Source organism: Oncorhynchus clarkii, chromosome 8 (assembly GCF_045791955.1).
Source record: "Oncorhynchus clarkii lewisi isolate Uvic-CL-2024 chromosome 8, UVic_Ocla_1.0, whole genome shotgun sequence".
In the NCBI taxonomy this organism is placed as follows: domain Eukaryota; kingdom Metazoa; phylum Chordata; class Actinopteri; order Salmoniformes; family Salmonidae; genus Oncorhynchus; species Oncorhynchus clarkii.
Window position 1 is genome coordinate 22067592 of NC_092154.1, and position 16063 is coordinate 22083654.

At 44.3% G+C, this 16063-nt stretch overlaps 1 protein-coding gene across 1 annotated transcript in view; it reads left to right on the top strand.

Moving 5' to 3' along the window:
• Positions 1–16063, top strand: part of LOC139415103 (mannosyl-oligosaccharide 1,2-alpha-mannosidase IA-like) — a 175099-nt gene that overhangs the window by 108164 nt on the left and 50872 nt on the right. The window contains exon 5 of the mRNA XM_071162916.1: positions 11819–11913. Coding sequence (XP_071019017.1) covers positions 11819–11913 — 95 coding nt within the window. The remainder of the gene's footprint in view (positions 1–11818; positions 11914–16063) is intronic.

Below are 16063 nucleotides of genomic sequence, written 5' to 3' on the forward strand. Positions count from 1 at the left end.
TGTGAGGATGGTGCAAGTGGAGCCTTACAGGAGGAAAGGATTGAAGGCCATTTGTTCTGTTTTCTCTCCTAGAGCCTATCTAGCTGAGAGAGAGGCTGGCTGGCTGACATATCCTCTGGGAGTGTAGTGATCAGCGAGGGAGAGTACCAGGGCCAGAGCCCTCGTGTCCATGTGGTGGAGAGGGCTTTCAGCAGCACATGTGCGTCTGTTCCCCAACACAATGCCATAATCAAGGTTCCAAGGCTGGTAGTGAGAGGGGCCAACAGGAGCTGTCCCACTGGCTCCTCTGCCTGCCTGCCTGACGCCCACATGCTGGTTTGATGGAGCCCCGCCGAGACGGCCAAACAACAGCCAGCCATGATGCTGCCCCTCCCCCTCTTCTCCTCTTCATCTTTCTCCCCCATCTAGCTCTCTTACTCTTTCTATCTCTCTCCCCTCTTCCTCTCCTCCTCTCCCTCTCCTCCCATCTGCAGGAACTGTGTCTCTGTCTGTCTGTCTGCCCAGTTCCTCTGATCCAACCTGCTTTATCGCTCCTGACAGGTGGTCCCTGGTGGGACACAGAACATTCACGCCACAAGAGCTAAGAGGTCTATCTCTTGTTCTCTATCTGGCTCTCTAGCTCCCTCTCTCTCGCTCTCTTTCTGTCTCTGTATCTCCCTCCATCAGGCAGTGTGCCCTCTCTCAGTCACTCATTTCCATCTGAATAGCAGCACAGGCAGACATGACCTGGCTCATGTTGAGCTACTCCCTACATACAGACACGCACAATATACTCATTTTCATTAGGGCTGGGAATTGCCAGGGACCTCGCGATATGATATTATCACAGTACTTAGGTGCCGATACAATGTTTTGCAATTCTCATGATTCAAATGTTGCGATTTGATACTGTGATTTTATTGTGATTCAGTGTTCCAAACATATTACTCACCATATGTCGACTGCAGAGGGACAAGAGAGAGCCATGAGAAAAGTTTTTAGCGTTTTGATCAGTCAAGGAAATAAAAGTTCTGAAAACAAATTGGCTCCCTAGTTAAAAAATAAGATGGAGAACAAGCTATGCTATATTGTCAAAATGATACGATACTATATATTGTCAAAAATAATATTGATCCCCCCCCCCCATCACTTATTTTCATTTATTTTTCAATAATGTTTAGTGTGGTCAATGGTGCAGTGAAAGCCATGATGGACGACTAGATCAGTTTTTATAGCTTACCCTACAATCTCTTCCTCTCATTTTCTATTTCTCCCCTCGGTTTATCATGTGTGTGGATGCCTGAGTTAATTCCCGAGTTAATGCAGCAGCTCTCGTGCCCCAGCAAGAGTTGTTCAATGGGATCATGCACAGATAAAACCCCTCTATCACCTAGCATCTGCTCACTCATCTCACATCACCAACGCCGCCTTAGCCAACACAATGGAGCCAGCCTATCTGGGACAATAAAGACATCCGCTAGCTCGGCTCCTGAATAAATCTCTTATTTCCGGGCTGCATGCCATGTTATATTGCGTGCCTCTCAGAGTCACCCCGCCATTAACAGAGAGAATGAATGAATTAAAGAAAACGCACTGACGACTGAAACATAATTATCTTGGAAAGTCACGGCAGCACTTTGCCAGGCACAAACTCCAATCAATACAAGCTAGCAATTCACGGACGGTAATGAGCTTGGTGTTTTCTCCCCCGTTCTCTTGCCTATTTTGTGACTGAGGTGTAATTGATAAGGAACACACAGGGAAGTGATATGTGTCGTGACTGGTGTAACAGACCCTGTGTCGGACTCTCTGGTATAGGGCAGATCTCCCCAGCACATGCCTTTCATTAGCTGGAGAGCCAGGGCCCGGGGAATATCAGTGTCCTCTCCTCCATGGATTGGTATCAATCCAGGCTTTTAGAGGATCTCTCCTCACTGGTGTTTTCAATTTATGCACTATGTTCTTGTGTGCGAGTGGTGCCTCGCATTGAGCAGATTTGAGCCAGTTCCACCCCTGAAGGATTAGGCTCCAGAAAACACCAGGGCTTTTTTCTCCTCTTCTCTTCCGTTTGGTTGTTTACCATCATCTACCCCCTCAGGGAGAGCCTTCTGTTTGTTTTTTACAAGAGAGAAGATCTTAGTACTGTGGCTAGTTTGTTCAGGCATATAGACACAACTATTTCTCTCCTCCCTCTCAGACATGAGGAAGATCCCAGCTCATCCCTGCCTTACGTAGGCCTAAATTACTTTGGGAATGGGGCTGCTGGGAGCAGCTTATCACTCTAGTCGGCCACAGCCCTCCTCCTCTTCTTCCGCCATCTCCTCCTCCCAGCTCAGTGGGTTCAGCTCTGAGGCTCTCAGGCACAATAATCCGTATTGAAGAGGACTGCTGAGGAGCTGATGAGAAACCGTTGTTTAAAGCAGTCCAGGGTTCCCAAGTGTGAGCTGAAAGAGGCAGCCAGGCAGAGCCCGTCAGCTCAGCCTTTCCCTCCTGTCTGTCCGGTCCTGATTGCTCTCAGCACTAAGCCCTCCTGCTCCTGTGTGAATGGACGTCCTTGTCTGCCTCTACGCGCCTTTCGTCCATTCTCAGCGGAGGTCCCTCTTCATCTAAGGCCTCTTTCAACACATACCACATCCCTCCCTCCTTCCCTCCATCTCTCTCTCTCGCTCCTCTCGCTCTCTCTCTCAAACTGCTTGAAGTGTGCTTATAGACCAGAGTGTGAAAACCAAGTCGGATGGCACTGAGCTTAAGCCACACATCTGGGCCCTGGTCAGTTGATAGGCTGTGTCAGAGCTTGATGTGCCCTTTTGGTCTTTAGAGTAGATTGTGGAAATGGTTGCTCCTCGGCTAAGTAGGCCATGGCTATCCGCTCCAGTACCAGATAGTCCCATTCCACTGCCTATATGTTAGCTCTGCCAAAGGATCTTGCTTGTGGCAGAGAAGTCAGTTTTCCTGCACCTGGTCTGGCCTCTGAGGCTATTCTCATTGACACACGTTTGAGAGGCAGCACGAAGAGGTTTTGAATTAGCTTAATATGTACATAAACATTTAAATTTACATACCATCCTTGCCTTACCTTTCTTTCTGGCTGGCAACGTGGCATTCTTGCTCTGCAGCTAAAAATGTACCTTAAATATCAGTATTAAAGTAGCCACTGACTAGCCAGTAGGATTGCAAGCTATTCAACAATGTAAGCAACTTTTCTTCTAAAACATATTAGCTAGCTACACTCTTGAATAATGCAAGCCAACCATATTTCACTCTTGAATAATGCAACAATTCACAAGCATGTGCAGGCAATTAAAGGGTTTATTTTGTTGTTCGTACACACATTAGCTAAATGTAGCTTGCAAGACAATATTGATAGCTGGTAACGTTAGCATATCAGACATACTGTAACGTTTTACCCATCTCATTTGAATATAAAAGTACAGTTTCAGCATATTAAAGCTACCTTTGAACGAACCAGGCTTCATTTTATCAATGTCATGGAAGTCATTATTTGAGTTAAATGCAACAAATGTTTTTGAGTAGATCGACAGAAGGACACAAGATCTAGGTCACCTCATTTGGATTTACTGCTGCCCCTCAGAATCTCTCTCTACTTTTCTAATGTCGTCTCTCCCTCTCACTCACTCCCTCTCCCTAGGGCATTTTCTCTTTCTCAAACTTTCCCTCCCACAAAATACCCTTCTCTCACTAACCCACTCTCCCTCTTTCCCTCAGCCTCTCTCTCTGCTGTGAATTCTTAGTTGTAATGAGTAGCTAGGGGGGAAGTAGAGGGGCCTTACAGCCCCTCATATAGCAGGCACACAGTGCTGACTTAAGATAAATCCCTACAAATGAGTGTGGTAATTGCCTTGAAGTGTCCTTTCAAAAATGTCTCCCCCTGCACCCGGGGCGTGATCTGCTGTGGTTAGCCCCATTAATGGTGGCATAACAGAGGGGCACAAACTACAAATGGCACCTAGTAATCTTAAAGCATAGGAACGCCATTCCTCAAAGAAATACTTATTGGGGTGAAATAGGGAATCTATCTAGCTGCTTAATCGTTCACTAAGGAGAGGAGAAAGGACTGAGTCGTCATTTAAAATGTGAGGTAAGTGATGCCCAGCGGGCAGTTTGAAGCCCCTCCCGAGAGGCCAGAGGAGCCCCTCAAGTCACACCTCAGGCTCTTTGCTGAATTAAAAAGCTGCACCTCAGCAGTACAGTAAAGCAAGGATGCCCAACCCCTGATCTTAAAGACTTCAGTCTTGTTACTTTTCAATCAGGTGGATCATTCATGTCAGGGGACACCAGGTGAGTTCTTTCACTGACACTGCCCAATCGATGGCTTAATCAATCTTTTCAGTGCTTAGGCACAGCAAAAAGTGCCAGAGGACTCCTTTTTGACTTTCTGAATTTTGCCATTTCTGAAAGCCCCAGTTCTGTCCAGGCCTGTTTTGAATGTTGTTCCCCTCAGTCCTTAGGGAGGACAGCACTGCTATGAGTCACTCCGTCAGGGGGAAGTTAACTGGCAGTGCACTCTGGTTAACAGCCTGCTGGGTTTCATTTCGTAATGCAATTTGACCTCCTCTTTCCTGTGTGTGCAGCTTACCACAATTAGATCGGACAAAGCTGCTCTTTCCCAGCAATTAGTTTTTCAGGCCCTGTTTGAGGCTTTAGCCTGCTGAGCACAAGATGGCATCTTAAGACGGACAGACCACTCTGTCTGATAAAAGATCCAGTCTGGAAACATTGCTATTGTCTAGGCATCATGGGCAGAAAACTCATTCCTCTCCATCATTCATTGAAATTGATGGGTCATTTATAACAAAACCTTTCGATATTGGCAATCATTTCAATATTTCACAAGTAAAGTGGAAAAACTCAAGTGAAATGACAGCATTGAACCATTACATTTTTGTATAAAATATCTAATAGTTAAAGAGAAGTATTGTTGTTTTGAATTTGGTCAAATTATTGTGGAAGAGGTGGGGAAAACTCGAGTGTCTGGTCTGGTTTCCCTGTCCTGTTGATGTTGAGGGAGCGTGTGTGCCTGAGCATGTGTCTGTTTTCCCTGTCCTGATAATGTTGAGGGAGGGTGTGTGCCTGAGCATGTGTCTGTTTCCCCTGTCCTGATAATGTTGAGGGAGGGTGTGTGCCTGAGCATGTGTCTGTTTTCCCTGTCCTGATAATGTTGAGGGAGGGTGTGTGCCTGAGCATGTGTCTGTTTCCCCTGTCCTGAAACTCTATGTTTCCATAGTCAGATTTTTCCTATTAAGTATGTTTTCAAAATGCATTCTATGTCCAGCTCACATTGTTATGTGGTGGGTGACACACTGATAGCCTGTTGCCTGCACTTGGATGGTGAATGGGAGGCGCGCTTTCAATTACCAGTTGAGAAATAAAAATATGATCTCGTTTTAATTGTGCACCAAAACTGTTTTACACACACGACTGCATTTAGAATTGTTGCACAATGAATGGGATAATAGAGGCACATGTTTTATTCCAGCAGCAACCAGCTGAGGAGCTGCAGGAGAAGTTCTCAAAATATGCTCTGTATGCTGGGTGTGTGATAGTTGTGTTGGATAAATATGACACATGACTAGCAACACACAAAAGGACAATTTAATTTCACTAAATCATGCAAATTAACCTATAGACAAATAAGCATGACAGTCAAAAGTATTTACGTCGACTGACATTTCCATAAATGAATGAAAACCATTATTTTGCAATGGGATTTTTTTTTCACCCGGTCATTTTGTCAGCAACAATTTTATTTATCTGCTTTTTTAAAAATGATTTTGTGGCCAAAAGCCAGCAGTTACCGGCTAATGGAAACCTTGAGCCGGATGATTCCACACTCTACTTGTCAGAACCCAAAGCCAGTGAGCTTCCAGTCAGTATCAGAATGAGTGCTTAATAATATACTGGTCTTAAATACATCTAAAACTGAAACATTGTGTTTGGTTCAAAACATTCTCTAAGACCTAAACCTTGACTTGAGTTGTACATAAAGGGTGTAAGCAAGTTGAGGAAGCTATACTCTTAGGTATAACATTGGATGATCAATTATCATGGTCAAGTCATATTGTAAAAGTTATGAAGATGGGGAGGGGTATGTCTATTATTTTATTTTTTTAAGTTTTATTTTTGACACATCAACTTTACTATTTTTTCAGGTTGTGGTCTTGTCCCATCTTGATTACTGTCCAGTAATATAGTCAAGTGCAGCAAAAAAAAGACAACTGCTGGCTCTAAACAGAGCAGCACATCTTGCCCTTAACTGCACATACAGAACTAACATCAACAACATGCATGCCAGTCTTTCCTGGTTGAGGGTTGACGAGAGATTAACTGCTTCTCTTCTAGTTTTTATGAGAAGTATTGCTGTGGAAATTCCAGATTGTCTGTATAATCAAATACCATTCAGCTCAGACACCCATACATACCCCACAAGACATGCCAACAGCGGTCTCTTCAGTCCCTAAGTCCAAAACGAATTCACAGCAACGCAGAATTTTATAGCGCGCCATGAACGCATGGAACTCCCTTCCATACAAAAGCATTTTTAAGGTGGTGATACGTTTTTGAAAAAAAAATCAACATTTCAAAATTTGACCCTTGGGTCTTGACTTGATGTGCATTTGCAATATGAAAATTTACCGTGGAGCGCGCTCGCCATATATTGGATTTTTGCTGTGTGCCACTTGGCATTTGCCATAAGGCATTTGCAATACGTATTGAATGAAACAACGTCCATTTGAGTGGTATTGTACATCGTGTATATGTTTCGTACGGTGCCAATAAGTTCCCATTAATTTTTGTCTTTCAGTAAAGCCAGTGTGTCTATGTATGCGGATCACTCAACACTATACACATCATCTACTACAGCGACTGAAATTACTGCAAGACTTAACAAAGAGCTGCGGTTAGTTTCAGAATGGGTTGCAAGGAATAAATTAGTCCTTTGACAGCTCTTTGGTCTTGGCCATAGTGGAGTTTGGAGTGTGACTGTTTGAGGTTGTGGACAGGTGTCTTTTATACTGATAACAAGTTCAAACAGGTGCCATTAATACAGGTAACGAGTGAAGGACAGAGGAGCCTCTTAAAGGTCTGTGAGAGCCAGAAATCTTGCTTGTTTGTAGGTGACCAAATACTTATTGTCCACCATAATTTGCAAATAAATTCATTAAAAATCCTACAATGTGATTTTCTGGATTTTTTTTTCTCATTTTGTCTGTCGTAGTTGAAGTGTACGTACCTATGATGAAAATTACAGGCCTCTCTCATCTTTTTAAGTGGGAGAACTTGCACAATTGGTGGCTGACTAAATACTTTTTTGCCTCACTGTATTTTATTAATCTACACACAATACCCCATAATGACAAAGCGTAAACCAATTTTTTTGTATTTAGACCCTTTCCTATGAAACTCGAAATTGTGCTCCGGTGCATCCTGTTTCCATTGATCATCCTTGATGTTTCTACAACTTGAACGGAGTCCACCTGTGGTAAATTCAATTGATTGGACATGATTTGGAAAGGCACCGCACCGGTCTATATAAGGTGCCACGGTTGACAATGCATGTCAGAGCAAAAACCAAGCCATGAGGTCGAAGGAATTGTCCGTAGAGCTCTGAGACAGGATTGTGTTGAGGCACAGATCTGAGGAAGAGTACCAAAAAATGTGTGCAGCACTGAAGGTCCCCAAGAACACAGTGGCCTCCATCATTCTTAAATGGAAGAAGTTTGGAACCACCAAGACTCTTCCTAGAGCTGGCCGCCCGACCAAACTAAGCATTCGGGGGAGAAAGGCCTTGGTCAGGGAGGTGACCAAGAACCCAATGGTCACGCTGACAGAGTTCCAGAATTCCTCTGTGGAGATGGAATAACCTTCCAGAAGGACAGCCATCTCTGCAGCACTCCACCAATCAGGCCTTTCTGGTAGAGTGGCCAGACAGAAGGTTAAAGGCACATGACAGCCTGCTTGGAGTTTGCCAAAAGGCACCTAAAGGACTCAGACCATGAGGAACAAGATTCTTTGGTCTGATGAAAACAATATTGAACTCTTTGGCCTGAATGCCATGCATCACGTCTGGAGGGCACCTGGCCAATACCATCCCTACGGTGAAGCATGGTGGTGGCAGCATCATGCTGTGGGGATGTTTTTCAGCGGCAGGGGCTGAGAGACTAGTCAAGATCGACGGAAAGATTAAAGGAGATCTCGGGACCTCAGACTGGGGCAAAGGTTCACCTTCCAACAGGACAACGACCCTAAGCACACATCCAAGACAATGACAGTGGCTTCTGGACATGTCTCTGAATGTCCTTGACTGGCCCAGCCAGAGTCCGGACTTTGAAAATCTCTGGATAGACCTGAAAATAGCTGTGCAGCGACACTCCCCATCCAACCTGACAGAATTTGAATGGATTTTCAGAGAAGAATGGGATAAACTCCCCAAGTACAGCTGTGCTTAGCTTGTAGCGTCATACCCAAGAAGACTCGAGACTATAATCGCTGCCAAAGGTGCTTCAACAAAGTACTGAGGAAATGGTCTGAAAACTTATGTGATATTTGTTTTTTTATATACATTTGGGAAAACAATCTAAAAAAAACAGTTTTTGTCAGTCATTATGGGATATTGTGTGTATATTGATGGGGGGGACAATTTAATCAATTTTAGAATAAGGCTGAAACGTGGAAAAAAGTGAAGGGGTCTGAATACTTTTCAAAGACAATGTGTATGAATCCACAATGGCTACAGTAGAAAGCACGTACAGTAAGTTCTCAGATTTAACCTAAATATTATGGTATGGTAGCCATGGTGAAGTGAATTTTCATAGTGCCATTTTCAGTCCTGTTGGTGACCTGTGATGTGTGTTCCCTGGAGCTTCATGTCAAGGGATTGGAGTTCCAACTACTGGGCCTATATCCCCCAGTCCCTCCCTGCCAGGCTTCATCCAGGGACAGCTAGGCCATGGGGGAACGCTGGGTGTGGGTTGATCTATTGGAGGAGCCAGAGCCCTGTCTGGTTCTTCCCCACAGACGCATGGAGTAATTTGGGCTGTGTCCCGCAAGGCGGCCCAGTCACCCCCGGCCCAGCAAGGTAATTCATCTTATTTAGTGGCATGTCCAGCCCTCTTCCCCACAGCCACAAAGCACAGGAGCCGTTAGCCTGGCTCCCAGTGACGGGCACATAGTCCTGTTGTACAAACTACACCCTCTCTGTCTTTGTGTCACTGTCTCTGTCTTGCTTTGTCCTTATTGCCTAAATGACTTTGTAGAGGACAAATATGGCCCCTATTGCACTAATATGGTGTGTGCAAGTTGTATCTTTACTACTTTCATCTCCCCATCTTCAGAACTGCTTCCTTCTTTGTTTCCTTTGACCTGAATCATCCAAATGAGTGTTTACCTTATTCCTACTCAGTGTCAGGAAACCTGCACAAAGAACTGTTGCTGTATTTGTCTTCTGTATAACATCTGTTCTACTTCAAAGCTGATTTTCTTATATCAGTGATAAGTCATTCTTCAAACTCACTGGAGTGAGGAATATGATTATCATGATCAATATTTACTAATAGTATCTGCCACCCAGCCTGGCCCGGTTGTTTGGGGTTGCAGATCATTTGATTGCTTATTAAACCTTGTTGACAGTTTGCTTGATGACTCTAGGTGGGGCTCTGGTTTATTTATTCTCCAGCGTCCTGGCATCATTAAAAGCATTAATCACACAAATTGGATGAGATGTAGGTACACAGGATATCTCCAGTCTCGGCCTGTCTGTATGTGCTAACCCTGGTGGGATGGGATGATTTGTGGATGTCCTCTACTTACGGCACGGGAGCTCCAGATTACTTTCATAACCTCCTCAGAATTGAGCCATAAAAGTCCAATGTAATAAATGACAGAGTGGCGAGAGAGAGGTAGACAGACAACCAACACCTCATCACAGAGCAGACGGAGGAGTGGCGGGCAGAAGGAACAGCGCTGTGGATTTAGTAGAACAGGTTAACAGGTGACCTTGTCCAGAGGCTTCAAGGACACAGCGGGAGACATTGTGATTATTAGTAGAACAGGTTAACTGGTGACCTTGTCCAGAGGCTTCAAGGACACAGCAGGAGACATTGTGATTATTAGTAGAACAGGTTAACAGGTGACCTTGTCCAGAGGCTTCAAGGACACAGCGGGAGACATTGTGATTATTAGTAGAGCAGGTTAACAGGTGACCTTGTCCAGAGGCTTCAAGGACACAGCGGGAGACATTGTGATTATTAGTAGAGCAGGTTAACAGGTGACCTTGTCCAGAGACTCCAAGGGCACAGCAGGAGATTATTTGGTGGCTGACGCACACTGCCCTAGCCGTGTTTTTTTGAGTAGGGCACTAGTCTCAGCGGGTGTCCAGTGAATGAAACGATGGGGGAAAGCACCGCCCTGTACCTACGCAGCTCCTGAATGCTTCTTTTGAAAGGCCACCAGCTCCTGCCTTTGAGATTGTACTCTTTATACATCATCTACATCTGCTTTTTGAAAAGACCCCATTAAATGACTTTCAACAGACCGACTCTGTTGCTGTTTTACCTTATTCATTCGTGCCCTCTCGTCTTTGTGCAGGCGTTTGGTACTAGTGAGACATTCCCCACTATTGAGAGGCTGGACATGCCATTTTAATACTTCATAGAGGAGAGAATATCTTTTCACAACAATTGGATTAGCATGAAGCCATGTGGCACAGGTCCCTCGGAAGGCAATGACACACACCGGATTGTTGCTGCTTGGAGACGTCTCCGCGCATATCCAAGACCAACACTCCCTGTTCTTCACAGCGTCTTACGACCTCCTCTGACAGCTCCATATCACTTCAGAACTAGTACAGGAACATGTGATGATGGAACACACAGATACGATCATGTGTACAGCTTTGTTATCTCGGTTAGTTACAGTAGATCCCAATAATCAGAATTTCATTCAGACACTCATACGCTGCATTTAGCTGCACACAGAGCACTTTTTCTGAGAGCCAAAATGTCTGAATGAAATACAGATTATTGACTGGAGCATCTCCCTGAGAGTGAGTGCATTCACAGAAACGTCTGGATACTTCATAGGGAATGTATTTATTCTACATGAGTATTCCTATTTCCTACAGTACAGAATCCTCTCAGGACTCAACATAGACGGGAAGATGCACATGTGCCTTGTATATTGGTGTCATTGTATTTGATTCAATGTAAAGCTCTCGTGACATGGTGACATTTTCCTGTCCCTGATCTGAAGGGGTTGATAGATGTATATCCAGGGCTGTGACGGTGGGAAGAAAGGAGGCATAGAGAGGGAGGTGGTGTGAGGCAGCTCAGCGTTGAAGAGCAGAGCAGAGTGCAGTGCAGGATGGGAAGGAAGGCCTCAGAGCCTCCACGCTCTGCTCTGCTCTTATCTGATTAGTTCTTATCAGCCTGGTGCAGGAAGCGGGCCTAAACACTCTCTCTCTGTTTCCCTCTTCCGGTCTCTGTCTCTTTCCCTGTCTTTCTTTTCCTCTCACTCTCTCTGTTCCTCTCTGCCTTGCGCTCTCACTCTCTCCATCTCTCACACACACACACACACACACACACACACACACACACACACACACACACACACACACACACACACACACACCAGGAAACAGCCTCTTCTTTCCCTACTCTCTAACAGGAAGCAGGGCCATACTGCATGTGAGAATAAAGGCCCATGTGACAGGAAGAGCTTTATGGCCATTGTCCAAGGATCCCTGTCACCACCTCTTAGACATTGACGGAATGACATGAAGAGATTGTTTTTGCTGATGAGTCGCTCTCTGTTTTTTTGGCAGGTGTTCAGGAGGAAGGCCATAGAACTGGGAGAGAAGCTGTTGCCTGCATTCAAAACCCCCACAGGCATCCCCTGGGCCCTCCTAAACCTGAAGAGGTGAGTCCTGCACTCATACAGCACATGTCTGTCTGTTTATATACACACTGTACAGTCTGCCCACTCTACTACAAGTAAATCACTATTCCCAATAGTGGAACATCACTCATTATACATTTAGAAGAGGACAATACCTAGACCCTGCACCTCTACAGACATGACACACACCCACTGAGCAGCTTGAAACAGCTCACTCTTCCCTTTTTTTGTTGTTGCAATAATCACTGATCTAGCTTTCAAGTCTGTCTATGAAAATGCCCTTTTTTGTTACAAATTTAACTAGAACCGTGCAAATAATGAACAACTTCTTCTTGTAGCAGGCATTATATATAATGAACACAGGTCTCATAAACAATCTCTCAAGCACAAACGCACGTGCTAGTAAGTAGCAAGCTAAAGTCTAGTCAACTTGGATCTATTTGCTTGCTAACCAGGTGGAACAGTTGAACTGTTATGCATACACCATCCTGTCTGTCTCTAATTGTTTGAACAACACTGCCAGTTCACTTTGTTTAGATAATAAAATCTACTGGCCTATCTGGATAAGAACCAGTTGTTTAGATAATAAAATCTACTGGCCTATCTGGATAAGAACCAGTTGTTTAGATAATAAAATCTACTGGCCTATCTGGATAAGAACCAGTTGTTTAGATAATAAAATCTACTGGCCTATCTGGATAAGAACCAGTTGTTTAGATAATAAAATCTACTGGCCTATCTGGATGAGAACCAGTTGTTTAGATAATAAAATCTACTGGCCTATCTGGATAAGAAGATGCTAATTTCTCAGAATGAGAACCAGTTGCCAGTTCTTTGTTTAAATGCGTCTTTTAATGCTCATTGCACATTTATAAAACTCAGACTAGACAGCTAGTACAAAACAGTCTGTGGCTAAAATGCTTCTAGCAGTGTGTGGTACTGCAATGCCGCGCATAACAGTAACTGAGCATGAATTTTCCACAATCATTAATACTCTTGTTTTAGTAGGGTCTGCCCTGTTTATATTTTGGTAGTTGAGACATAAAGGGTATGGTTGGAAAGGTTAAGTTGTCTATTACAGTAAAATAATGTCTCTAAGCGTTTTGCTGTCCATATGACCCATTCTGTAGTGTGTTTAAACTGCTTGTTGTCAGAGAGGAAGAAGTTATCTTTCTCCTTCTGTTGTTGTGAGTGGCAGGGGGGGGGGCTTGGTGTCTGTGTGCAGGTGGGAAGGTGCACACTCTACACAGCACAGAAGACTAGACCAAAAAGACAGAACGTTAATGCATTTTTATTTTTTTCATGATTCTAGCGATACAGGCATGTGGAACATTTATTTGATATATCACCCTACCTTCAATAGTTTCACTCTCCCTCCCTCGGTTTCCCTCGGTTACATTAACTGCACAGACTATTGCAAATACTTGTCTTTCTCCCCGGCTTTAAAGTATTCTCCACTCTGGTTTGATAGCATAGTGGTTGGCACATAAAGCACAGTTGTTTTGCTGCTTCCTTTATTCCATCCCCCAAACCACAGAAGTGAGGAATGTTGTCTGTGTATCGATGTTCTGGGCTCTGCCATTGATAAGTCAGTGTTTTGACTACACCTTGTCTGGACCAAGTTTTTAGTTGATGATGCTCTCTCGCAAATGGAGCCTGCCTCTAGATTATTATCCTGCCTGCACCTTACTCTGAATGGCCCCTGCTCAGCGTCTCGACTACAGTGTCCATAGCTGCCATAGCTCCCTCTCTCCTGCTCTACACAGAAACTGCTTCAAAACAATGCAGCGCTGTCAAGGTCATGTGTTGTCCCGGCTAACAAATCCATAGACTGCCCTCCCTGGACCTCCTTGTTCCCCTCCCTCCATCACTACCCTCGCTCTTACCGTATCCCCCCTGAAGGGACAAACCTATCCGCCCACCTCCCTCAGAAAAGAGAGAGGGAGACGGGATGGAGTCTGGAGGATAGAGGGTCAGCTGCTACTCTCCAGGGGCAAACCTGTTGGAGGATTTTTATTGGGTTGGGAAATTGTTTTTCCAGAGACGCTAAACAAGTTGCTGCCTGGTGGGTAAAAGGGGGGTGAAGCAGGGAGGGAGAGGAAGAACAGGGGGGCGTGTGACGCCAGCGGTTAGTCTCAGCTATGAGAATAAACATCCTCTCTGTTATGTCCCATCTGTCCTGTCTGCTCCAGTCCTGAAGCTAGTGTAGCGTGCTCAACGCCGGCAGTCCAATGGCTGAGAGAGGCCTTATTTGCATACCATACTCATGTATGTGTGGCTTGTCACTGCTATTGCACTGAATTAAATAAATGTCTTTAGCTTAATATGTTGTATGTTATATTTTCTCAGATACCTACACACTGTCTGATGGCTGTTTTTATTAGCCAGGAGGGAGAAGAAAACCTCAAAGCTCTCCCCCTGTAATCGCAGGATTCATCTGAATGCATTCTTTTCATTTTTCTCGCCAGTGAGTGCTCGGCCCAGTTCGTCAGATATGAATTAAAACCCAGGTTGTCTTGGAGATGGCCATGCGGGTCGGTGTAACAAATTCATTTCCCCCGCTTATGGCGAATGAAGGGCTTTCTTCACGTATCATCACATGGTGGTTGAAGCTACTAGTCTCCTGGAGTTAGATCTGAGGCCCCAGAGGACTGCCGCCCGCCCAGGCATGGTCCTCACCCCACCACAGGCCCCCAGGAGCTCCAACAGATAGGTGGTAATGATGCATTTACCCACGTCACTGAACCATAATTGGGTTAGCTTATATAGAGCCCACCAGACCTCAACCACAGATGTAATTTCTGATATGGAGATGCTAAGGCATATGAGCGAATAAACTGGATATGGGAAAGTGGAATAGGTTTCACAAAGTATACACACGTTAATGCAGAGCTGGCATATGTCTACTTGCTGTCTAGAAACAGATGTGTATCAGTAGGCAGAACCTCCATTCACTTACAGTGAGCTGTGTTATGTTTGTTAGGAAACACAGCAGCTCTCATACTCATTCTCTCTCGTTAACGTGATGACTAACGAGGCAAACTCTGTGGCTGTCAAAAGCCTCTTTGTATGCAACTAATTTTCTTGTTGGAGGTTATGCTTGGCCAGCCCTCTTCCCTGTGTTTTTCATTTTGTGGATGCTTGTTGCTAAAAAAATCTCAAAGTGGTCCCTTTGGGGAATTCTGAATCTAAACTCACTGTTGTATCGCTGCAGATAGAAAGAGATGATGGTTCTTCACCTTTTAAAGTACAAAGCCTCCTAACCTGGCTACTGCTGTAACCTGGTAAATAATGTATTTGACCCGCTAAATGTTGACAGCAACACCGTAACCCAATTTAAAAGATGACACTTACCCTGTAATAGAAGGAGGAACGTTTGGGCTATTTTGGCGTTTGTACTTTGTCCCACTTTAAATGGAGGGACATGTTCTCAGATGTGTTAGAACCAGTAACCCAATTGCAGACAGCCACGGGCAGTTTTCCCTCTCCTTTTCCACACTCCTCAGAAAACAGCTAAGTGAAGCCAAGTGATTTTTAATGTTGTAGAAGACCATTCCCAACATTTTCAACACTGAAATTACAGTTATAGTAGATAATATGTATTCAACATGTAGACAGTTTTGTAGAGTATCTGCAGAGGGAAATTCCTACACCTACAGTATAAACCTGTCCAGCCCTCCAGCCCTTTCTAACGAGGATGACAGCTACAGTACCTTCGGAAAGTATTCTTACCTCTTGACTTATTCCGCATTTTGTTGTGTTACAGCCTGAATTCAAAATTGATTCAATGTTTTGTTCTCACCCATCTACCCACAATGCCCCATAATGACAAAGTAAACACGTTTTTAGATATTTTTGCAAATGTGTTGAAAATTAATTATCTAATTTACACATGTATTCACACCCTTAAGTCAAACCTTTCTAGAAGCACCTTTGGTGCTGATTACAGTTGTGAGTCTTTTGGGTAAGCTTTGCACACCTGGATTGTACAATATTTGCCCATATTCTTTAAAGAATTATTCAACCATCAGTTTTCTCATATCAAAACCATGAAACTCTTAACTGTTTTAAAATCGCCATTGGCCTCATGGTGAAATCCCTTAGCAATTTTCTTCCTCTCTGGCAGCTAAGTTAGGAAGGACACCTGTATCTTTGTAGTGACTGGATGTAT